A 26,385-nucleotide genomic window follows, 5' to 3' on the forward strand; every position below is an offset into this window, starting at 1 on the left:
AACCACCTGAGGCAGGAGTAGCATTGTATTTTTAAACTTCTCTCCTCCTTCCCTCTAGCTTCTCTGTAATCTTTAGGCCCACACAAGACCCATTCTAAAGTTACCTTATTCTTTTTGTGTCACTGATAAAATATATATAAAGGCTTCAACTGAACAATGAAATATCAATAAAACAATATTTTAAAAAGCCTTAGGGCATACCATCTAAGTAACTAAGCATGTAATAAATGCCTTTGATTTGTCACACATGCCTCAGGAAGTAAACACTGGCTGGACTAAATGGAGATTTTTAATCATGCTCACTGACTGAGTTCTTTCATAATATACAAAGTTATACAGGCCAAATTCTTGGTTAAGTTTAGAAATTTAATGCTTTGGAAGTGGCTGGTCATCAAGAATTTAAAAGTATATGAGTATGAGATAAACCCTCAGGTTTGATGGTAAATATGTACTGAGGGAAATTTGTTAATCTAAAAAGCTCAACAAGATAACCTTGATGTGACCTCAAGAAAATACAATATGATGTAAGGCTACATATAAATAAATAAACATTATTAATATATCTAAGGAAAACATTATGTCCCCAAAGTAGGAGGGTAATAGTACATCTGTAGGAAAAATGGTCAAAAAGTGAGGGTAAATGGGGTTTTGTCAGTGCTCTGATTCCCTAGTCACCAAGCACAAGTCTTACTAGCTTGGCTTTGAATTTTGTTTGACTTTGCTGCTGGTGTACAATGATTCTGAGTGACTTAAAAATATCCTGTATTGTGTATTGCTACATTGTATAGTATCCAAATGAACCAAGAGTCTAGTTTTAAAGTAGAACATGTACTTTTTCTCATGTTGTCCTTCCAAAATTCCTGTGGAGTAGAATTATTGCCTCCATCCAGGTGAGGAAACTGATGCTGATGGAGTTTTGCTAAGGAGTCTAGTAACTTGCAGGCCTGAGATTAGCTCTCAGATCTGCCTGATGCCAAAACCCATGCACTTAATACCTAGGCTCTGTTAATATCAACTTTGTATTTGAGTCTGGGTCACAGTCCCAGTAAGCAACAAATTTGTAGATTTCTGTTCCTTCGTTAATCACTCTCTCAACCACTGTTCCACACAGGATAGATACTGATTAACTGGTCCCTAATAATTATTAAATATTTGCCTAAAATATTTTGTCTTTAAAACTGGGAAAAGTCTTGGAAGAGGAATATTATCAGGCCACATTTAGTAAAAAGCTCTAGTTAGTCTCTTTTATTTTTTCGCCAAGTTTTAACACTCAAACTCAATCACTTGTCATGGTCCTCCCAATCATAAGATTAGATGGGGGAAAGGTCAAACATAAGAATTCAAGCAATATCTTCTGGATTCCCATGTCCATTGCATTATAGGTTTCCTGCCCTGGGCTGCATTTCAGAGGGCATAGCTGACTACACATGGCTAAGTTAGTGGGGAAAAGGACAAGAATAATTTCAGACTCATAATGTTTCATCCTACATTCAATGTGTGTCAGACATAGGAAATGAAACATAGAAGGAGAGAAAAGGAATACCTGACAAATGCTAACCAAAGAAAGCTAAGGTAGAAATATTAATATTAGATTGATTTCCGTGGGTTTTTGTTGTTGTTGTTGTTGCATACAACAAACATTTCCACACCACCTGCCAGCTAAATTGTTCAGTCTTTGGCACTTACCCAGATGGGCAGTCCATATGTTACCATAGACAGTTGGAAGGGCTGGCTGTGTGGGGGCAGCACAGAGGACATAAGCATGCAGGTATCCAGGGGGGCTCTGTGGACACCACCTGGCTCCCCCAGATATGCAGGTGCCATGTCCAGCATCAGGAGACTGGCTGAGGGCTACTGCACCTCCAGGTTTCCTGACTGGGGGGCCTGCAGCCTCATGCTCCTCTCTGATCCTGATACCGTGGACCATGGTGGGACACTGGAGAGTCTCACCCTTTGTCCAGGATGGTGCAGAGATAGATTCTTGCACTGGGGGGACAGAGACTAAAGGGATGAATGGAAAGGGACCACAGCATGCCAAGCGCTAGCAAGGTGATTGGATAGAGAAAGAAAGCCCTCTCCTTTCTCTTCCTACAGGAACTGGGGACTTGAGCAGGAAGGGAGGATGGTCTTTGAGATGGGAGTCCACCATTCACCTAGGTCAGCACTTGAATAAACTCTTTCATTTTGCACCACTGCCTGTCTCTCCAGTTTGGTTTCTGCTGCCAAGGGCAGCCAAACCTACCTTGTTTGATTTCATTTACATTTTGTTTATTTTTGAAATGGTCTCATTAGAAAGCTTTGGGTTCTCCTCTTCTGCTTCTGGGTAAAGGAAGGCAGTGCTCAGCCTTGACCTGAACACTCTTCTAGTGTGAGTCCCACCAGAGATGGTTCCACTTTGACCTGACCCTGAGGTATTGCCATTGATTCTGAGGTTTTGCACCAAGTCTAGTTTCTCCTGAGCTCTGTCTCTATTTTTATTTGTCAGATCTTGTGTGTTGAATTAACTGTGGGAGGAAAGAGGGGCATATGTTGATTGACCTGGAAATACAGGGATCAACTTGGTCTCCACCATGGAGGAACAGAAATTATCCAGGAGGTGGCACTGTAGTGCCCCTCCTAGGTGGAATCTCTAAGCCACACAGTGCCAGCCAAGAAGTACATTTTACAGAAAAAAGTTACCGTAATTGCTTGGTCTTAAAAAAGTTCAGCCTACTTCTCCTCTTCCTCTTATTTAAGCTACAGAAAGAAATGAAAAACAGTACCTACAGGGAAACAGAGTCAAGAGAGAGAGGGAGGGAAAGAATCAATGTTTAAAATGCTGATATTTGGAACAGATTTGATCAATCTGCAGGACTCAGCCTCCCTGCCAGCTCATTTATTTAATTTCCTGCACTGTGGGGGCCTCAGAGGAGGGGCTCTGTGAGGGAGTCCTTCCTGTGTATAGCATTTTGGTACACTTTGGACTTTTACCAGGGGTACATACTTTTGGGTTAGCCAAAAATTCCATTTAGTTTTTTTCATAAAATAAAAGTCACATTTTTCATTTCACCAATACCTTTATTGATTTGGATATTTTGAGTAGCTACCTTTTGCTATTGGCTTCTAGTGAGTAGAAGCCAGGGGGCCTGTTAAACATCTTCCAATGAATAAGACAACCAACCCCACAACAAAGGGTTATTTGGCCACAATATCGATAGTACCAAGAAACTTCATAAACCACTTTTAACATGTTTGATCAGTCATAGAACCTTCTCCATACACTGCACAAATCTCTTTTTGCCTTTCAGTTGCATTTTTACCTTTCTTGAAACACTAAAGCATAATATACCACAAATGTTGCTTATTTTCTTCCATCTTCAATATTAAAATGGCTACACAAAAATTCACCAATTTTGATGTTTTTTAACATTCATGCTGATATGAGAGCTATCATAATATAATTTATCAGAATTGTTTCAAATGCAGTTAAAGACAACTAAACACTACTAGAGCTATTATATGGAAAAAAAACTAAACAAACTTTTTGGCCAACCCAATATTTGAATTTTTGACATAACTGAAATAAATGTGCAACTGCCCAACACCTGTTTAGTGCTCTGGGGAGACTAGAACACTTTCACATACATCTATCAGCCCAGAGCAAGGAGAAACTGTCTCCTGTCTTTGCTGTGGGGCCAGGCTCCCAGACGCCCACTGTAATACCATTGGAACAAATTTTGAGTTATCTGTGCATCAACTGTCTTGTTATTTGCTTAATATTTAAAAAATAGGCTCACTTTGTTTTACTTAAGTAAATGTGTTTTTTAAAAACCTTTATATGTCTCTATCAGGTTTTACCAAATATCTTTGTGTTCACATCTATTAAGCATTTTTAAAAATGTTTTGTTATGTTGGTGTTTAGGTAGATATTGAAAAGGGGGGCAAAAGAGACTAGACACTGAACTTAATGAACTGGAAAGCAGGGACTTGTTTGCTTCATCAGGAAGCTACAGCTTTTCACACTCCAGGGGACCACATCACTGTGCTCTGTCAAGGGAATTAATACTGCTCCCTCCCTTCCATCCTGGATTGTTGGGGGATGCAGGGGAAGGTGCTAGACTATAGTGGCCTGTCAGGGGGTGTAAACCTATCCAAAGGCCATGGAAACTTGGGAAGTTGATTGGCCATTCTAAGAAAGAACCTGGTCCACCTCAAACCCAAGTTCCTTGATATAACCCCAGGGGAACAAAGAAGCTCTCTTTCTTGCCCAGGTGACCTGCACTTGCCCCATGCATTCATGAGTCCTTTCTCCATAGCTATGTGGCCCTAGCAGCCACATGGACCATGGCCATAGGGACTCCACACATGGGCTCCACAAGTGAGACTGAATACCACAGCAAAGCAATGGACTGCAGCTGGAAAACACATGCTAAGCTAGCTAGATGCTTGACTGGACTGTATTTTGATAAGGCACAGAATATCTGGGCATTGACTCTACTTCTGGCCCTGATATTCCATAGTGCGATAAAAGGGGATGGCACATTGGAAACCCAAGGGGGTAGCTTCTATTTTCACATGCATAAACCATCTTGCCACCCCGCAATCTTCTGTATGGGTCCTTGAAATGCTGTCCTTGTGATCACATGGAAGAGCCTAATTTCCACCTAAAACTTTTACCACCATTGATTTGATTGCCACATAGTAGGAGGAATTTCTGGTGAGAAAAGACTGAAAAAACATGTTACTAGTTGGGATTAAGAAAAGAGGAGTCCCCCAGCCTGCAACTTTTGAGAAGCTGTACTACCTCCCTGGGGATGAATGGGGCTTTTAAGGAGCCAGCTTGTATTTATTGCACTGGGATGACTTCCTCGACATCAAGAAGGTATCTGAAGAATTGAGAATTTTCTCCCTAAGAGAAAGTATAACATATTTTGGTACTAGCCAAAAACAAACAATATTAAAATATTGACCACTTGGCAGAAGTTCACAGGCAGGGTGTCTGATAAGGACTTGTGGTTAAGAGCATTGCTGTAGTAAGTGTCCAGAGATGAAATGCAGTTATAAACAGCCCACTCTCTTTCCCACTTTCTTCTTCCTCTCTCATCCCCAGAAAGCAGAATGTATGGGATCCAGAATGTTTCACATTTAAATTTACTCATCACTCAAGTTTGCACCATTATAGTCAAAAACTTTATTTTGAATGCCACTGTGAATTCCAAAGGCACAATAGAAAAAAAATTCCTGAGCCACAGCCCTGAACAAATAACTGAGAAGAGCAGCCTTGGCAGGAGAAAGACCCCTGCACACACCTAACCCCCCACACCTACCCTCCACCCATGCAGATGCACTGAAACCATGATTTACACATGAAGAGGCTCAGTGGGCATTAAAGTCAATGGAGCAGCCAAAAGTCAAGGTGACAGAGTAGAAGTAGGTTCCTGCCAAGATGGAGGTATAGGTAGAAATGCTTCACTTCCTCACACAACCAAAAGAAGAATAACAACCAATTTAAACACATGCACACACACACACACACACACACACACACACACAAACCAGAACTGCCAGAAAATCAAACTTCATGGAAGTCCAACAGCCAAGAAGTTAAAGGAACATTCATGCAGCTTGGTAGGAGAAGCAGAGGTGGGCAGCCAGGACAGACACTATGCTCAGCAAGGTGATGGACTGCATGGGTGAGGCAGGGGCTGGCTGATGCAGCAGCCCCAGATTCCCATGCTGATAAGCCAAGACAAACAACCAGGGAGTGAGACAGACCATGACACCAAGGGTTTCAGGGCAGAAAACTAAAGACTCAAAACCTCAAGACTAAAAAACTGTGGGGATTGCAGCAGCAGGAGAAACTCCCAGTCTTCCAGGACAGTCCATTGGAGAGGCCCATAGGGTCCTAGAATGTACACAAACCCACCCACCTGAGAATCAGCACCTGCCTCAGGGCACAATCTGCTTGTGGGAACTGAAGGAAGTGACTGAAAGCCAGCCAAGAGCTGGGCATTGTTCCTTCTCTGACCCCTCCCCCACATACAGCACCACAATGTAGTGAAAAGGATTGCCTCTCTCTGGAGAATACCTAAGCCTCCGTCCCTTACAATATAACAAGTGCACCAAGACAAAGAAATATGGACCACATGGAAGAACAGATCAAAACTGCAGAAAAATAACTAAGTGACAAGGAGATAGACAACCTGTCAGACACACAGTTCAAAACACTGATAATCAGGATGCTTACAGAAATGGTTGAGTTTGGTCGCAAAATGAAAGAAGAAGTGAAGGCTATACAAAGTGAAATAAAGAAAAATATACAGGGAACCAATAGTGGAGGGAAGGAAACCAGTACTCAAATCAAAGGTTTGAACCTGAAGGAAGAAATAAACATTCAACCAGAACAGAATAAAGAAACAAAAATTCAAAAAAATCAGGAGAGACTTAGGAACCTCTGAGACAACTTTAAATGTTCCAACACCTGAATCATAAGGGTGCCAGAAGGAAAAGAGGAAGAACAAGAAATTGAAAACTTATTTGGAGAAGTAATGAAGGAGAAGTTCCCCAATCTGGCAAAGGAAATGAACTTCCAGGAAGTACAGGAAGCTCAGACAGTCCCAAAGAACTTGGACCCAAGGAGGAACATACCAAGGCACGTCATAATTACATTATCCAAGGCTAAAAATGAAGGAGAGAATCCAGAAGCAGCAAGACAAAAGGAGATGGTTACCTACAAATGAGTTCCCATCAGGCTGTCAGCTGATTTCTCAAAAGAGACTTTAAAGGCAAGAAGGGTCTGGAAAGAAGTATTCCAAGTCATGAAAGGCAAGGACCTACATCCAAGATTACTCTATCCAGCAAAGCTGTCATTTAGAATGGAAGGGCAGATAAAGTGCTTCCCAGATATGGTAAGTTTGAAGGAGTTCATCACCACCAAGCCCTTATTATACGAAATGTTAAAGGGACTTATCTAAGAAACAGAAGAATATCAAAAACGATGAACAGTAAAATGACAACAAACTCACAACTATCAACAACTCAACCTAAAAAACAAAACAAAAACTAAGCAAACAACTAGAACAGGAACAGATTCACAGAAACTGAGATCACTTGGAGGGTTAGCAGTGGGGAGGGGCAGGGAGAGAATAGGGAGGGAAGGTATAGGGAATAAGAAGTATAATTGATAGGCATAAAATAGAGAGAAGGAGATTAAAAATAGTATAGAAAATGGAGAAGCCAAAGACCTTATATGTACAGCCCATGAACATGAACTAAGGTGGAGGAATGCTGAAGGGTGGGTGTGCAGGATGGAGGAGGGATAAAGGGAAGGAAAAAATTGGGATAACTGTAATAGCATAATCAAAATATATTAATTTATTTTAATTAACATGGATTAAGTAAAAAGAATATAAGTCTAAAGAGATAGCAGAGCTGGTTTTGTTACCAGTGGGGACCTAGGACAAGGGACCTAAGCTCCTGAGCTGTGGTTTCCTCATCTGTAGTAACACACATACCACCATCTCTTTCTCCAGGTGGCTGAGATAAAATAAGTAGGTGTAAAAGCTCCTACAGCAGGACCTGGCACAAAGTGAGGTTTTGGTGTAGCTTAGCTCTCTGCCTTGTTCCATCCCTACTGTCCCTAAAGGTGATGGCCAGTCCTGGGGCAGAGATTCCCAAGCTTGCCAGCTGATCACAATCACTTGGAAAGGATTTTTAAATTTATTAATTCCTGGGCTCCACTCCCAGTGATTCTCACTCTGTTGGCCTGGTGTGAAAATAAGGAATTTTTGTATTTTTATCAAGCTGCACGAGAGCTCAATGCTTAGCCAGACTTGGGAATGGCTTCTCCAAAAGAGTGCAGGGATCCAGTGGAGAAGACAAACCATTAAAATTGAGTTGGTCATCAGGCTGTACATTAGATCTCTAGAATTTAGTCACCTGAAGAAATGAAACTTTGTATATCTCCCTACTTCCCCTAACCACCAGCCTCTAGCAACCACTATAATTAATAATACTGTATTGAACTTTTCTAATATAGTACATCTTATGCATTCTTACCACACACAAAAAAATAACTATGTGAGGTGATGGAAATGTTAATTAGTTTGATTTGTTAACCATTTTACAAAATATATGTGTATCAAGGCATCACATTATACAGCTTAAATATATACAATTTTTATTTGTCAATTATAATTCAATAAAGCGGAGAGAGTGAGTCAGTGTGGCAAGAAGAGCACACGTGCTGATATGGGGAGGCATGAAGATCTCACAGAGAGGGTGAGGTTTGTGAAACAGGAGCAACAACATCCCTGAGACATCAGCTGTGCTGTCAGCAAGGGGAAAAGAGGGAGGAAAGGAGAGGTAGGTTGGGGTTAAATGGGGAAGCCCTTGAAATGCTGCCTAAGGAATTTGGACATTGTCACAAAAGTAATGGAGACTCATCAAAGGTTTTTAATCAGAGCAGTAACTTGCTAAGATCTGTCTTAGTAACATAGTAAAACCATCCTGGCAGCAGTGTGGAGAATGCACTCTACAGATGTTGGGGGATCGTCTTTGCCAAAATTATGATTACCCAAACAGCCTAATTAGAAAATATACCCTTTATGATCTTCCACTCTGTTCAAGGTGAACTAAGGCACAAATAAGAGGGTGGTCTAAATGATGGAACATAGGGAAAAACATGACAAATTTGCCTTATGTTGTGACTCAAGGTAAACATCTTTATACTTTTGGCTTTTATTTCAAAATTAGCCCTTTCCTTTAATACACTTGTGTGAAATGTAGGCTGGAAAATGGCTAAATCTTAGAATGTACCAACTGAGAAGTGAGCTCAGCTGCTCAAAAAGGCTTTACTGAATTTAAACCACAGCTTACTTACATTTGATATGTAGTAACAAAGGTCCATGTGACTTTTGGACAAATGAGTCAGTAATAATGACAGAAGAAATGAAAGTAAAAAGTGTCTTTTTTCACAAGGCAATTCAATGGTAAAACTGAAAAGAGCTCTTGACTTCCAGACCAATGCCCAAGCTCTCAGGCTAATTTTGGTACAGATAAGCTGACCAGTATGTACCCAGCCAGGAGAGCCAGGAGAGAGAGACCTAGAGAAGGTCTCTAGAAGACCTAGAGAAGTAGGGAGGAAGAGGAAGAGGAAGAGAGACACTGATTTAAAAAGTTACTGTCTTAGGCACTCAGATGAGATGGGCAGCACCCAAAGGCTGTAGAGAAAATCAGAGGATGACTTGCAGCACTGGGCCACCTCATCCAGACAGCATGAGCACTGAACCACTGGTAAAATGAAAGGAAGGCACAAATCCAGGCACAAAGCCAGGCCTCCCCAGGTCATTGTCTTGACCACAACAAGGGCAAGAGACAATAAATTAGGAACAAGGAGTTCCAGGCCCTCCCCTTAGCCTGCTCTGGCCAAGATGCTCCTAGAAGACATACAGATTCTAAAGGAGGAAGAAGGATTCCTCCATGCTGAGAATCTCACATTAGATTAAAATACTCTTTGAAAGGAATAAAGAACTGTACTTTCCCAAGTATATTTTTAAGGGAAAATATACTTATATTTTATTTAAAAAAGTATAGTTTATAAAAATATACTTGTTTGTGCTAAAAATTCAGGAAAGTAAAAAACTTGTAAAAATTATACAAAGTCTACCATATAGCAACAAACACTACTGATACAGTATTTAGAAAACCATTGAGTATCTCTCTATTTACATAGGATCGAAAAGATAAATAATTTTTTAATTGTAATTTAATTACAAATGATTTTTGTAATCTGTTTTTTCACTCAATAATATGACTCACATCATTTTTATGTTGGCTGTATACTAATTTATTTAAACAATTACCTGCTTAGGATAAATTGTAAGAAGCAGAACTGCTCTTAGAGGGTGAGTAGACAACTCCTGGCTCACAGCGTCCTCTGCCTGCTCATACTGGAACTATTAATTTTGCCTGACTGGTGTCACTCTCCCACTTCCCTTATAACAGGCTGAAATAATTTTGGGGAGATGCCCATCTTTAACTCACCTTCCTGTGGTAAAGGGAGGACTAGTCCCACCCCTAGGCCCTTGACACAACTTGACCCATCAAAGAGGTGCCAGAGATTGGCTCAAGGATGACCATGAGCTAAATGGATCCAGGGAAAGCTGGGGCCTGCGCCTGGACTGGAACTGTATAGAAGGGGAACACATGATTTTCTGGGTCTACTAGCAACAATGATGGAATCTGGGACTGCTGTAGGGAGACAGTCACCCTTGGTAGAGTGTTGTCCAAGAATTGAAGTCAACACACAGGAAGATGAAGCTGAGAGGAAGAGGATGGGGGAGGGGAGAGTTCCTGGACTCAGACAGTTCTGGAACCAGCTTTATCCTCTGGGTCCTTTGACTTCTTGAACAGACATATACATAATCTCTTTTCCTTTTTTTATGCCTTAGATCACTGTAGTTGTCTTTCCCTTGTAATTAAAAAATGTCCTGAATAAGAAAAAAAAAAGGTTCTCTGGGCCTCATCCCTAGTACATAGGCACAGACCCCAGGGCCCTGACCAGGTGGCATCTAGTGATCCCTCATGGCTGTCTGGCCGCAGTGACTGATCCCAGGCTGGACACTTGCCCAGAGAGAGCATGGCTGGAGACAAGAGTGCTGGGAGATAGGCACATCAGCATCTGAGCTGGGAAGAGAAGTTCTTCCCACATCTGCAAAGAGGGGCTCACAGAGGCCTGGCTCACTTCCTCCTGTTTTGGGGAAATAATAATTCCATTCAAAAAGGCAGGGGGCTTAGGGGAGCTCATTGTTAACTAACTGTGAAAAACTCTGGACTGAAAAACAAAAACCACAAAAAGCCCTTTTAGTTTTCTAGGTCTGTCTCAGTCCTAGTTTATCCACATGCAAATGTGGGACTGCCTAGTCCTCCAGCCACCACCTTGCTGTGAGTCCTCTCTACCCTGGCTGCCTGTCTCTGCCCCTCCTACTTGTCTGGATGAATGTTTCTTCTTTAATTCCTTGGCTGTCAGACTTCCATATAGTTTGGTTTTATGTCAGTTCTGGTTATTTTTTGTTTTTACATTTGCTGTTGTCCTCCTTTTGGTGTTGTAAGGACACAAAGTGTATCTATCTATGCCTCCATATTGGCCAGAAGTCAAAACAAATTAACATCTTGTTTCAGAATTTCCATGACTTGCTCCCCTACATTCAGTCAGCCTTCAAGACCTATCCACTCTCTCTGCTCAACTCCTTTCTCGGAAACAGCCTCCTCATTCATCTCTTGCCATCTTGGGCCATATCCCTCTAATCCATTTTCCCAACTACAGGCAAGTGATCATTTAAACTTGAAATTTTTCAAATCATTCTGTTTACGGTACCTGTTGCCACAATAAGCTTTTCATTTTTACACTGGCAGGTATGTCTATTTTTCTTTTTTAGCTTCAAGGTTTTCAGACTTACAATGGATTTCTAAGCAGGCCTTCCCTTCCTGGCCCTCTAGACTTCTCATGCAAATGACAATCCAGGGGTTATGTCTTAAACAATGTATAAAATATTTGCACACAGTGACATAGAAAGGCAACTTTAGAAAAAGGGGCAATAGGTGTGCATAAGCAATTCACAAACGAGGAAACTAAACTAATAAACAAAAATGGAAAAAATCCCGTGATCACAGGTGGTCAAAGAAACAAAGTGATGCCACTTTACATCCTGCAGACTAGACAAACTTGAAAACAGCTATCACACTGATTGCTGACAGGGAGAAGGGAATGCTCACTTGAACTGCTGGCTCAAAGGGCAATTTCGCCAGCCTTTCTGAAAAGCATTCTAGTAACATTTTAAAAGTAGAAACTGCAATATGTTTGGTCTAATTTTCTATTGCTGTGAAGCTATTTTCTAGCACAAAACCACTCATATAAAGGACCTGTGGATAAGAGTATTTACCGCTGTATTGTTTGAATAGCAAAATCCTGGAAATGGGGTGGCTATTTATCTCTAAAAGAATCATTGACTTTATTATGAAACATCCGCATCATACTAAAATACGATCCCATTAGAAATGTGAAGTCTAGCTACATATTGACCTGGTAGCATGTTTATGAGGTGCAGTTGAGTGAGGAAAACAAGGTGCAGAAACTTGTGATACGATCCTGTTTTGTAAAATGTTACCAAATGAATGCAAAGCCATTTAGATGTCGAGTTTGGGTGTAGAATTTATATAGAGAGTGCCAGTGTGAGTGTGTGTCTGTACATGGCTATATGAACACAGAGGAAACTGCAGGAGCACCCACAGTGCATTATTAACATGGGTGATGGGTGCAGGACTTGAGGACCATAGAGAGTAAAGAAGAAAGGGAGGGAATGAACCAAGACAAAAAGACAAAGGAGAAAGGGTCAATAGTAAACTGTTATAAAATCATATCTGCATGTATGAGATGATCATATTTATGAGTTTTCATAAGTTACATGTGTGTATGTGTATTAAAAAATCTGAAGAGTTAAAAATGCAAATCTAATCAGTTCATTCTTCCTAAAACTTTTCAATGGCTACCTGTGCCCCTGTGCATCAATCCAGAATCTCCAGCCTGGGGTCCGAAGTCCCTGCTCTCCTTTCCACCCCTCTACAGAATAGCTACCCTTCCCACTCTGTGTCAATGTCACACATTGCCCTGGACCCCCAGTTCCTCCCCTGCAGCCCTCCTACTCTGCTTTAGCTCTTCACATCTACTGTTCTTCCCTGCCAAGGCCACTTACCCATGCCTGGATAACTCCAACTCATTTTTGTAAGTCTCAGCTTAAACACCACTTTCTCAAGGAATTTTCCTGACCCACAGATATGGTTATGTATCTTGATATATATTCTCATTGATTCCTTGTCCTTAATAAAATTCTATTTACTATTAGCCTTTTCCCCCCAAACTTTGCACAAATTTCCCAAACTATAGTTTACTGTTTTACTGTTTATTTGTTGTGTCCAGATTGGATAAGAACCCATAGCAGAACCTGAGCATTACACCCTGGATCTCATATTGTGGTGATGCAGAATCACCTCTTCCAACCCTCTTGCCACCCCGTGGCTCTCTTAGTCATGATGAGCCCATTTAGTTTTCTAGGAGCAGAAGTTCATACCACCAACTGATATCCCTGGCACTATCTCAGATTATCTCCCATCTCATCCCCAATGTTCCTCTGGCCAGCTGTGTTCCTTGGCTGCTCAGGGTTCCCTACTTTGCTCCCATCCCTCAGAGAGGAATCCCTGGGCAGAGGAGCCTAGTTACTGATGGAATCCCTCTTGCTCTGTGGTCACAATCTGAGCTTGAGAGGAGACTACAGTGAGAGTGACTTAAAATTCCAGATGTGTCTGAGGACAGCTGGAGCTGACATTTGCTATTTCACCAGAGAACGAACTAAGACAGTGAGTTACCAGTAGGCACACACCAGTGAGAACATGATAACCAAGTTTATTAAACATTATCTTGTTTTCACTGTACATTTCTAATTAAGCATGTTTATGAAAAAATTAAATACAATTCATATGAAGAGAGAAAACAGTTCTGTTTATTTTCAAACTATATTGTTAATAAAGTCTTCTATTTATAACAATTGCTTTATTTCTTTTTTTAGTATATTTTATTGATTATGCTATTACAGTTGTCCCATTTCCCCCCTTCACTTCCCTCCACCCTGCGCACACTCTCCCACCCACATTTCCCCCCTTTACTTCATGTCCATGTGTCATATTTATAAGTTCTTTAGCTTCTACATTTCCCATGCTATTCTTACCCTCCCCCTGTCTATTTTCTACCTACCATCTATGCTACTTATTCTCCATACCTTTCCCCGCTCTCCTCCTCCCACTCCCCTGTTGATAACCCTCCATGTGATCTCTATTTCTGTGGTTCTATTCCTGTTCTAGTTGTTTGCTTAGTTTCTTTTGGTTTTGTTTTAGGTGTGGTTGTTAATAATTGTGAGTTTGCTGTCATTTTACTATACATGTTTTTTTATCTTCTTTTTCTTAGATAAGTCCCTTTAACATTTCATAAAATAAGGAATTGGTGATGATGAACTCCTTTAACTTGACCTTATCTGAGAAGCACTTTATCTGCCCTTCCATTCTAAATGAAAGCTTTGCTGGATAGAGCAATCTTGGATGTAAGTCCTTGTCTTTCATGACTTGGAATACTTCTTTCCAGCCCCTTCTTGCCTGCAAGGTCTCTTTTGAGAAATCAGCTGACAGTCTGATGGGAACTCCTTTGTAGGTGACTATCTCCTTATCTCTTGCTGCTTCTAGGATTCTTTCCTTTATTTTTACCTTGGCCAATGTAATTATGATGTGCCTTGGTGTGTTTCAGAAGGAAGAAAGAAATAACCACACGGAAAAGCATGAACAAATAAGAATTCAAAAAAATGAGGAGAGGCTTAGGAACCTTCTGGACATCTTTAAACGTTCCAACAACAATTGCTTTATTTCTATAAGTGGTTGCATTTTTGTCTTCACACAAAAGGGGGACAGAAAGAAAAGGCTGTATGACTCTGTTTTCCCAAAAGACAAAGGGAAGCCAGATTCCCATCATGATAACTGCCCTTGGTAAGCTTAGGTAAAACATTCAGATTTCAAAATGAGAAGAGAATATGGAAATAAATTGTACTACAGAGACCTTTGAGATGGGGGAGTATTAATTTCAAGAGCTTTCAATATTAAATAACCTGAGCTTCACATTCCACTGGCAGTCATTCTATCCTCTGTGCAGAGAGGAGTGAGTTGGACAATATCTTCCATAACCTTTATTAGCACGAGGGGGGGACAGTAAGTTTCACATATAAATTCCTTCACAAATGGGAAGTCAAATAGGAAGTGTCCCGCTTAGTAAGTCACATAATGGGGGTGCTAGTTTTATCTCTTAGAAAAGTGCCTTTGGTGACTTGTTATCTTTGAAGTGGATGAGCCAGGAGGATGTCAGCCCACAATGTTCCCCTGCTTTTCCTTCTCCCCAGGACTGTCCAGCATTCTCAGTCTTTCCTCCAGTTTCTGCTTCCATTCTTCTCTGAGCCTTAGGAGGAGAAACAATACACATGGCTTAGTGCATTTGCCTCCACATCTGCTGGTCCAGTAAAGTTTTCTTTTCCTTCGAAAGAATATATATTTTTTAATTTAAAAAATGTTTATTGATGAGAGAGAGAGAGAGAAACATTGATGTGAGAGAGAAACATCAATTGGTTGCTTCCCATATGTGTCCCAAATGGGGATCAAATCCACAACCTAGTATGTGCGCTGAGTAAGGATTGAATCCATGACTTTTTGGTGTATGCAAGAATGTTCCAACCAACTGAGCCACATAGATAAAGGCCTTATAAAGAATATCTTTAAGAGAAATACATGACTTTTACAAATTAGTGAAGAAAAAGATGAATAGATAGATGAGAAAAGTCTATGAATATATAGTTTTCTCTAAAGTTTTCTTCTTAAATTGATATGTAACACAATGTAAACTCAGTCAAGATTTTAGCAGAACTTTTTTGTAGATAAGAACAAACTGATTCTAAATTTTATATGAAAAGGTAAAAGAAATAGATTAGTGAAAACAATTTTGAAGAAGTAAGTTGGAGAACTGACACTACATGATTTTGAGGCTAAATATTAGGTTACCACCATCAGGATGGTGTGGCATTGGTGAACAAGCAGACAATACATCAATGGAATGAAATAGAGAGTCCAGAAATAAATATACATAAATATGGCCAATTGATTTGGACAAGAGGCAATGACAACTCAATGGAGGTAGCCGTGTGTGTGTGTGTGCTGTGTGTGTGTATAAATTGAAACAAATGAGACTAGAACATCATACATCCATATTCAAAAAAAAAGATGGGTTTTGATCCATACCCCACATCTAGTAGCATAGAACTGATATAAAATGTAAGACTAAGACTTCTAAGGAAAAAAACCATAAAAGAATATATTTATTATTTTCCTGGAGATAAAGGAAGAATTTTTAGATACAACACAAAGAATGATTTATAAAAAAAAGAAGATTTGGGACTTAAATTTACTCTGTGAAAGACACTCTAAAGAGAATAAAAGACAAGCCACAAACAGGGAGAAGATATTTGCAAATAGCATACTTAGAGACTTGTTTCCATAATATATAGCTAAATATACCACAGGCAAAAAAATGTGAACAGACACTCTACTAAGAAGTGGTATGGATGACAAATCAGCACATAAAAGATGCTCAACATGATTAGAAAAATACAAATTAAAACCACAATGAGGTACCACCAATATCATAGAATGATCAAAATAAACAAAAAAGAAAAAAACAAGAACAAACACCAAGAACCCACAAAAACCCACAAAAGAAAAACATGTAAAAGTAAAATTTAAAAATAAACTCTTACAACAAAAGCCAAAACAAATGTTGTCAAGAACATTGAGTAGCTTGAACTCTCTCACATCATTTGGAAATGCAAAATGGTACAGTCAGTATGGAAAACAGTTTGGCAGTTTCTTATACAAATAAACTTAAATTTACTATATGACCCAGTAATCTCAATCTGTGTATTTACTCAAAAGAAATGTCAACGTATATCCACACAGACACCTATATGTAAATGTTCATAGCAGTTTTATTTATAGTCACCAAAAACTGGAAATAATCTAAATGTCCTTCAACTAAGGACATAGATGTGTCAAATTATGACACATTTATGTAACAGAATAGTATTCAGTGATGAGAGGGAATGGGAAATTGATACATACAAGAATTATGTCCCAAAAGACCACATACTGTAAAATTCACTTATGACATTCTGGAAAAGGCAAAACTGGAGGGATAGAGAACAGATCAGCAGTTGTTAAGGATTGGAAATTGGCAGAGGAGTTAACCATAAAAGAGCACAATGAGGACATTTTTCAGAGCAATGGAACTGTTCTATATCTTGATTGTGGTGATCACATCATTCTGAGCATTTATCAAAACTCATAGAACTGTACACAAAGAGGAAACAAATGCATGGTGCTTATAAATCAATAAAGAAGAAACTCTGTAGTCAAATGGATAGAGGATGTAAATTGGCTCCTCCAGAAGAAGAAATTCAGCTGTTTCCTATACATATGACAAATTTCAATCAAACTTATAATTAATTAAATTCAGTTTAAAACACAAACTGAACTAACAAGCAAAACAGAGACAGACTTATAGATAAAGAGCAGACTGACAGCTTTTGGCAGGGGTGGGGGGAAGCCTGGGGTTGGGTGGAGGAATTGAGCAAAAAAAAAAAAAAAAACAGAAAAGAGAGGGAGAGAGCGAGAAAGAACTCATGGACATGGACAACAATCTGGTGATTGCAGTAGTGGGGGATGGGTGGAGGTGGAAGAGGGTATGGGAGAATAAATGGTGATGAAAAAACAAACAAAACAGAAGAAAAAGTCAGAGAGATTCTATGCTCATTTGTTTGATTAATATAGTTAAGTTTGATAACACAGGATATTAGCAACTGTGGAAATTAGCACTCCCATACTCAGGGTGAAAGTTGCAAGAAAAGAAGGCTATCAAACTTTTAAAAACTCTTATTTTTGACCTAACACTTTCATTTATATGAAGTTATCCCACAATATTTATCCATATATGCAAGAAGATATGTACAGGTATCTTTATTACAACATTGTTTGTGAAACCTAAAAATGAAAAATGAACTGTCTTTCGCTGTGACTGGTTAAATATGTTGTTACATCATTACAATGGAAAACACTAAAGAAGAACTGAGTGGGCTATCTTCTTAAGACAGACTAGGTTTAAAAAGTTAGGGGCTTTTTACATAAAAATATTGGATACATATTTATTTTCTTATTCAAACTTGGGTTTTGGAGAAAGATATACAAGGAACCATGGATGATAGGGCTCTTCAGAGGGCAGGTCTAGAAGGCTCAGTGGGAAGGACACTCATGCCTAAATATACACCCTTTCTTGATGCTTGAATTTAAAAAAATATACACCTGTGTTAATTTCTTAAGGGTAAAAATAACCAAAATGAAAAGATTAGATAATTGCTTTTATTAATTTTGTGGGGCTGCCATAATAAAATACCAGATTGTGTGGCTTAAACAATAGAAACTTATTTTCTCACAGTTCGGAAGGGTGGAAAGTCCAAGATCAAAATGTGGGTAGGTTTGATTTCTCCCAAGATATTTCTTTGGCTTGTAGATGGCCCTCTTGCTCCATCCTCACATGGCCTTTTCTCTCTAAGTGTACATTCCTGATGTCTCTTTATGCATTCAAGGTCCTCTTTTAATAAGGACATCAGTTAGATTGGATTAGGGCCCACCCTAAAAGTCTCATTTTAACCAAATCAACTCTTTTAAAAGTGCTATCCTCAAATATTGTTACATTCTGAGGTACTGGGTGGGGATTAGGGCTTCAACATATGAATTGGGGGGCATGATTCAGTTCATAACTGATTAAGTGAAATAATACATTCTAATACAGGAAAAGAAATACATGATAAAATATTTTAAATGATTCAACATTATTTTTACTCATAAATAAAATAATACTTAGTATTCTGCCCATGTACCAGTCTATTTTCTCCAGAGTGATTCCCAGATGTAAATAGCTTAGAAGGCATAAATACTTTGAAGACTGTAGAAACATTTTACCTTATTGGCTCCAGGAAACTTCTTACTTAAAACTCTGCTCAATTATGGGCCCAAGAAAGAATGGAGGAAATCTGGAGTGTCAACCTGTCAGCTTGTTGTTTGTTTGTGGTGTTGCTTAAGCAGATTAGCAACTGAGGATTGGAAGTTAAAATATTGAGAGAATTAGGGGTCTGGGAGAATGTTAAGACACTGGTTATAATCCTCATTCTACCTCAACTTTAAATAAAACAAATGACATAAACATGGTTTGCCTGTTTGAAAGGGGGATAAAACGGAACTGCTGTTCTCCCATTAGTGGGCAACTGTCTCACACAGATCTTTCCACATTTTACTAAAGGACTGATGATTTATTACTCTTATATAGACTTCCGTTGTTATTCATCTATGAGTAATTTTCATAGTTACATTTCTTTATTATGGTTGTTAAATATTAATTCTATATTTTAATTTTTAACCAACCTCTTCAACCTGGAGACTATCTAGGCTCACAAATTGTTTTTGTTTAGTATCTCTGAAAGTTTCTGTAACTAAATCTGCCTCAGAAGTACATAAATTTTGTTACTGGGATCTTTTAACTCTCACTAATAAGGGTTGATGTCTGTGTTTCACTGAACTTGAGGGACTTCTTTTTTAAATTGTTTTTATTTTTTTAAAGATTTTATTTATTTTTATTTTTTAAATATATTTTATTGATTATGCTATTACACTTATCCCATTTACACCCTCTCCCACCCACATTACCCCACTTTAGTTCATGTCCATGGGTCATACATATAATTCTTAACGTACCTATTTTCTACTGTCTGTCTATTTTCTACCTACCATTTATGCTGCTTATTCTCTGTACCTTTCCCCTTCCCATTTCCCTGCTGATAACCCTCTATGTGATCTCCATTTCTGTGATTCTGTTCCTGTTCTACTTGTTTGCTTAGTTTTTGTTTTTGTTTTTGTTTTAGAATCAGTTGTTAACAACTGTGAGATTGTTGTAATTTTACTGTTCATATTTTTTATCTTCTTTTTCTTAGATAAGTCCTTTTAACATTTCATATAATAATGGCTTGGTGATGGTGAACTCCTTTAACTTGACCTTATCTGGGAAGCACTTTATCTGCCCTTCCATTCTAAATGATAGCTCTGCTAGATAGAATAATCTTGGATGTAGGTCCTTGCCTTTCATGACTTGGAATACTTCTTTCCAGCCCCTTCTTGCCTGTAAGATCTCTTTTGAGAAATCAGCTGATAGCCTTATGGGCACTTCTTTGTAGGTAACTGTCTCTTTTTCTCTTGCTGCTTTTAAGATTCTCTCCTTATCTGGAATCTTGGGTAGTGTAATTATGATGTGCCTTGGTGTGTGCTTCCTTGAGTTCAACTATTTTGGGACTCTCTGAGCTTCCTGGACTTCCTGGAAGTCTATTTCCTTTGCCAGATTGGGGAAGTTCTCCTTTATTACTTCTTCAAATAAGCTTTCAACTTCTTATTCTTTCTCTTCTTCTTCTAGCACCCCTATGATTTGGATGTTGGGATGTTTAAAGATGTCCTGGAGTTTCCTAAGTCTCTCCTCATTTTTTTGAATTCTTGTTTCTTCATTCTGTTCTCGCTGAATGTTTATTTCTTCCTTCTGATCCAAACTGTTGATTTGAGTCCCAGTTTCCTTCCCATCACTGCTGGTTCCCTGTATATTTTCCTTTATTTCACTTAGCATAACCTTCATTTTTTCCTCTAATTTGTAAACATATTCAACTAATCCTGTGAGCATCCTGATTACCAGTGTTTTGAACTGTGCGTCTGATAGTTTGTTATCTCTTCATTGCTTAGTTGTATTTTTTCTGGAGTTTTGATCTGTTCTTTCATTTGGGCCATTTTTTTTTTGTCTCAGTGCACCTGTTATGTAGTAAGGGGCAGAGCCTTAGGTGTTCACCAGGTCAGGGCAACCCACATGGCTGCGTTGTGATGGTGTACATGGGGGAGGAGTCCAAGAGGGAACAATGCCACTTGCTCTGCTCTCTACCAGTTTTCAGTCACTTCCCCTGCTACCCACAATCAAATTTGGCCGTTCTGGTGCTGATTCTCAGGTTGGTGGGCTTGTGTACATTCTAGGACCCTGTGGGTCTCTCCAATGAATTCTCCTGTGAGGCTGGGAGTTTCTCCCACTGCTGCCTCAACTCCCACAGATGTTTTCAGTTACAGGCTTTGAGGTTTTATTTCCCCACACTGGAACCCAGGGTTGTGTGGTCTGTCTCACTCCCCGGTTGTTTCTCCTGATTTATTTGCACTCAAATGTGGGACCACCTAGTCCTCTAGCTACCTCTTCACCAGGTCCTGCAGCCACCATCTTGCCATGAGCCCTCTCTACCTGGCTGCCTATCTCCACCCCTCCTACCGATCTGGGTGCATGTTTTTTTTTAAACTCCTTGGTTGTCAGACTTCCATACAGTTTGATTTTCTGTCAGTTCTGGTTGTTTTTTGGTTTTAAATTTGTTGTTCTTCTTCTTTTGGTTGTGTGAGGAGGCACAGTGTGTCTACTTATGCCTCCATCTTGGCCAGAAGTTATTTATTTATTTTTAGAGAGAAGGGAAAAAAGATAGAAAGAGAGGGAGAGAAACATCAATGTGTGGTTGCATCTTGCATGCCCCCAACTGAGCTCCCAGCCAGCAACCCAGGCATGTGTTCTGACTGGGAATTAAACTGGTGACTCTTTGAGCCACACCATCCAGGGCTGAACTTGAGGGACTTCTTGATATAACATAGGTTCATTTATTAATTAAAAGGGCTTTAACTCTTCCTTAGTGTGGTGGGTATGAAAATGTGCCCCTTGGAGATCCTGCTGGCCAATTGCCTTCTTTTGTAAATAAAGGTTGATTGAAATGCAGCCCTGCCCATTTGCTGACATATTATCTGTAATTGCTTTCACATAACAATGGCAGATATGAGTAGTTGCAAAACAGACCACATGACAAACAATGTAAAAAATATTTACTTCCTTGTCCTTTACAGAAAATGTTTGCTGAGCCCACATCTGGATTTAGGTGAATGGGGGAGAAAATCCTCATAATGTAGATTACATTTAGAAGTGGGCATTGTCTATAGTCATCACATTGTGAATAACAAAAACAAACAAACAAGAAACAAAAAGAAAAACAAAAAAATGTGAAAATAGTAGAAAACTATTATCTTTAATGATGTGATCTTTTTGCTAACTTGGATAGTAAGTAAGCATTTTGCCTGATTTTGTTAAATCATCATTGAATTATAACTGTAGGATGGCTATTCTTCTATAGATAGAAGAATTTGGCAAAAACCAATAGAAGCAAACTATGACAATAACTTGACTGTACAGAATTTACAATAAAGAATATTTATTATTTGTAAATTATGTTATCCTTTATACCAGTAAAATTTATAATAAACTTATATATGTATATATCATACATGTATACATTTTTTCCACAGACCCAGTTGGTAAATATTTATAAGCACACCACCATGTTCTGTCCATTTTTTCTCACAGGTACTTTCCCCAATAAACCTCATACTCACCTAATCTTACCTTGCCCTCTGCTTCTTAAGGACCTAAATGAAACAATTTGAAGGATGAGTTTATTCTAGGAACACAATTTAAGAATCTTGGGTTTATGACACATGATTTACTTTTTTAAAAGACTTTATTTATTTTTAGAGAGGGAAGGGAGGGAGAGAGAGAGAGAAACATCAATGTGCGGTTGCTGGGGGTCGTGGCCTGCAACCCAGGCATGTGCCCTGACTGGGAATCGAACCTGTAATGCTTTGGTTCGCAGCCTGAGCTCAATCCACTGAGCTACACCAGCCAGGGTGACACATTATTTACTTTTTATAACAGCTATTTAATTAGTGTTTACTGTCAGATGATGAAGGATACAGGATGTTATGTACCCAATTTCCCTTTACAAACTGTTTTATGAATATTTAGACTGTTTGCTACTCCTTTCTGGTCAATATCGTTCATTGTTGTGTCATTTCCACTTGTGTTTGGGTGGTGAGTATTTGTAGTAAGAAAAGACAATATGAGAAAGATCATGCTTAAAATTTGGCTGTACAGACTCAGATACAGTAGAGGATCAATACAACTGACATTAAAGCTTGAAGAAAACATTTTTTTCCTTATGCCTAGAAATATTGATCTCACTTTTCAAATGGAAATGAAATAATGTCTCCTGTTTATTGTTTTCTATTTACTTGATTTGTGGAAGAGTTGTAGTTAATATCTAGGAACACAAATTATCCTTGATAAATATGAGGTTTGATTAGAAAGTAGAATGGTATTCATGTGATTCTTGAACCAGAATCGTAATGTTCTCACTGGGAACCAGTGAAGATCAATTAGGCACATAATTAGATTTTTTCTCTCATGTGCTAGTCACTATAAGTATGTGTCAGTTCGAGTCCTCCAAGAAGCAGATTTGGAGTAATCACTCACAAAAAAATGGAGGGTGGAAGGGAACTGAAGTGGTAAGAGAGCCTTCAGACTTGAATCCTATGAAAGGACAAAAAGAAGGAAGCAATGCTTAGGTAGGAAGAGCCCCACACCACAGCACAATTCTGAGAGAGTTTGGCCTGGGCCAACGGGGTGACCCTGAGCAAAAGTCACCCATTAGAGGAGCCCTGTCACCTAAAAATTGCCCAGGACTAGTTACCTGTGGCCTGACCAGTCATTGTTTAAGAGCAGTTGGAGGTTAGTGGCCCAGGCTCAAACAGAAAGGGAGATCCAAAAAGGTGGCAGCTAGAGCTTTCAGTCAGCTATGCTTTCCATTGCAAGTTATCTTGAAGAACCTCTGAGTAGAGCACTTTTGTGGCTACCCCAATATATAAAGAAGAGTAGTAAAATAATAATCCCCATCATGAAGGAATTTACTGTTTAAGTTCTTGGTCTCCTGTTTCAGATCTCAGTACTCTAATTGTAATCTCTGAACTTTTGTTTTAATATGGAAGGTAAGATGATGATTTTGCTGCTCCTACTCCAGTACAGTAATGAGTATGCCTTTGCAGTGGTTTTCTCTTAGTGAGGCTAGATAGATCTGATTTTGGTTTTTTGTGACCGACCTGCGACTTACTGGCTGGATCTGGTTATAGGGCAGATCATGTCAACAATCAACACAGGCTAGCAGCCTCAGCACACCCAATGGACCAACTCAATTTATCAGCCACTTTCCTTACCCCCTCAGCTTGAATAAAAAATCTAACTAACTTTTTTCTCACTAGTTGTTCTTTGAAGACTAAATCTTATTTTATAAAAAGTTTGAAATAATTATTTCATATGGCTGTAGGAGGTTATGAGTGGAATATTTTGTTACCTGTAGCTGAAAGCATTCTGATTAACACAGTTGATAAGCAGGAATCTGAGAAGAGGGAGGTGAGTGGTCTTGAGTTATCAAAGCTTGATAAACCTCTCTCTCCACTCAAGTCCACCATATTTAATGTCTACTTGACACTGTGAGTTCTACTAAATTCTTAAGAGGTATTTTGAAGACCGTACTATTGTATATAAGCACTGTATGTTTCTCAGTTATGATTATAGTCCAGTCATTTAGATTTAGGTATTAATATAATTTGTCATTTAACACCCTGGCTGGCATAGCTCAGTGGATTGAGTGCAGGCTGTGAACCAAAGTGTTGCCAGTTGTCCCAGTCAGGGAACATGCCTGGATTGCGGACCAGGTCCCCAGTGGGTGCCATGTGAGAAGTAACCACACATTGATACTTCTCTCACTCTATTTCTCCCTCCCTTCTCCTCTCTAAAAGAATAAATAAATTTAAAAAATATCTTTAAAAAATACAATTTGTCATCTAAACTGAAATACTTTTGATAATAAAAGAGAGTACAATCTATAATTATAACAAAATGATAGATGTATACCTAGACTGTCCCAACAAACCAGGAGTTTTAGCCATCTCATACCTATGCTGCACTTGACCTTTCCCAGATTGCCTCAATCAGTTATTTGCAAACAGTTTTCAACTTCTCCAACCTATGTTCTGTTGCTTCTTTCTAGTTTGATTTAGAGAGAGTAATGGAATTTCACACTTCTCCTAGAGATCTCACCTCCAGGGCCTCTGCCAGATACCTCAATTATCACTTTTTTCTTAGTCAGTAAACCTGCAGGCATGTGTTAATGAGTATGTCCATGACAAAACACTTGTTTCCTTCCACACACCTTTGGCACAAGTTCTTGTTGGGCTCAGCATTGTGAGAGCAACATAAAGTAATATTGACTTTGTTATATCAACAATAGGGGTGATGGAAAATTTTGAGTTTTTTGTCTTCTACTGTTCATTTAGAATATTTCTTAATTGCACAGTGACTTGAATTTGCCTATAGAGTTGGAGGGTAGAATAAAAAAGGATGTGTGTGCTGAGAGTGTGCACTTGTGTGTGTTGGGGATGTGCAGTTTGGGGAGGCATAGCCCATGGGGCTAGAGTAGGGCTCAGGAGGTTTATAGCATTCATTGGTTTGCAAGGGTACACTGCATTTCTAACTCTCTGATCACATCAGCAGGATTTAAACAAATGTTCTTAGTTCTGGTTTTTATATAAAAGCATTTATATATTATTTGTGCAACCAGGTTTACTAGAGATATATGTGGATGCTTTTTGTTTTGTTTTTGCTTTTTGGCAAAAATAATGACAAAGCCACTAAGTTATCATTTATTGTTTACCAAATTAAGAAGGCTTTTGAATTTTTTATTCATGGTTTATAACGGCAATAGTTCTGGGAGGCTCAGAACAGAAGAGGAGACACAGGAAGCTGTCCCTACTCCTCTACTCCTTAGATCTTCCTCTGCTCCAAGCAATGCAGCTGCTTTGCCCATGTCTTTAAACTTTTGGGGGGGGATATAATGATGAAATCTTTCAGTACTACATCACAAATGTGACGAGCACATTTTGAAGATTTATTCTTTTGCCTATGGAAACAAGGCAACCCATCCCAAACTTTGATGGGGATTGTTTCTGTGGCATATGGGAGCCTGGAGAATTAATGAATTTGTTTTATGTACCATTTGTAATTGAGTACCTTTTGTATAATTTTTTTCCCTAATTACAAAATGTCTCCATGTCATTATAGAAGCTTTGGACAAAGTAAGGCATATACATACAATATCTGCCATCCCACCAGTCAAATATCACCACTCTTAATATCTGAGTGTATTTTTCTAACCTTTTTTCTATACATATAGATTGACTTTGTGTGTGTATTTATATACAAATATTTTGACAAACATCACATCACATTGCAAGTTTTGCTTTTAATATTGCACCCGCAAGCTTCTGAAGGGAAGATGCTGTACAGCGTTCATACTGGGATCTCGTTCCCAGTGGGCTTGTGGACAAGGAGTGAGGGGAGGAAGATGGCAGAGACCACACATCTGACTCATCTTGCTCTCCTGCAATCTCCAGGACTAGATACTTTAACATGTGGATCTTCCAGCATGTGAAAAAGCCTGGTTTTGCTTGCTGGAATGATGGCAGAGTTCTTCCCTGGTTATAAAAAGATGCTTTTTCTCCTTTGGGCTTAAGAAAGGTTTTTTATAAGTTTAATGTTGATTCAACACTTATAAATTACATATATTTTCAGCTCAGCATGCTCAGAAATGTGGAGACACAGTGCCATGATGACTAGCAGAACACTCAGCTCCCACTCCCCTTGTGAGTGGACATTTTGACAGGCAGCTTGGCTGGGCTGTTTATATTTAAGAGACAGAAAATCCCAGACAGTCCCTG

General features: G+C 39.1%; 1 protein-coding gene across 1 annotated transcript in view; it reads right to left on the reverse strand.

Moving 5' to 3' along the window:
* Positions 1 to 14,383: 14,383 nt before the first annotated feature.
* The window catches only part of LOC118499638 (protein FAM240B-like), a 41,535-nt gene continuing 29,533 nt past the window's right edge, over positions 14,384 to 26,385 (reverse strand). The window contains exon 4 of the mRNA XM_036021461.1: positions 14,384 to 15,028. Within this exon, the coding sequence (XP_035877354.1) occupies positions 14,935 to 15,028 (94 nt within the window). The 3' untranslated portion in view covers positions 14,384 to 14,934. The remainder of the gene's footprint in view (positions 15,029 to 26,385) is intronic.

The sequence above is a fragment of the Phyllostomus discolor genome, chromosome 3 (genome assembly GCF_004126475.2).
Source record: "Phyllostomus discolor isolate MPI-MPIP mPhyDis1 chromosome 3, mPhyDis1.pri.v3, whole genome shotgun sequence".
Taxonomy (NCBI): Eukaryota; Metazoa; Chordata; class Mammalia; order Chiroptera; family Phyllostomidae; genus Phyllostomus; species Phyllostomus discolor.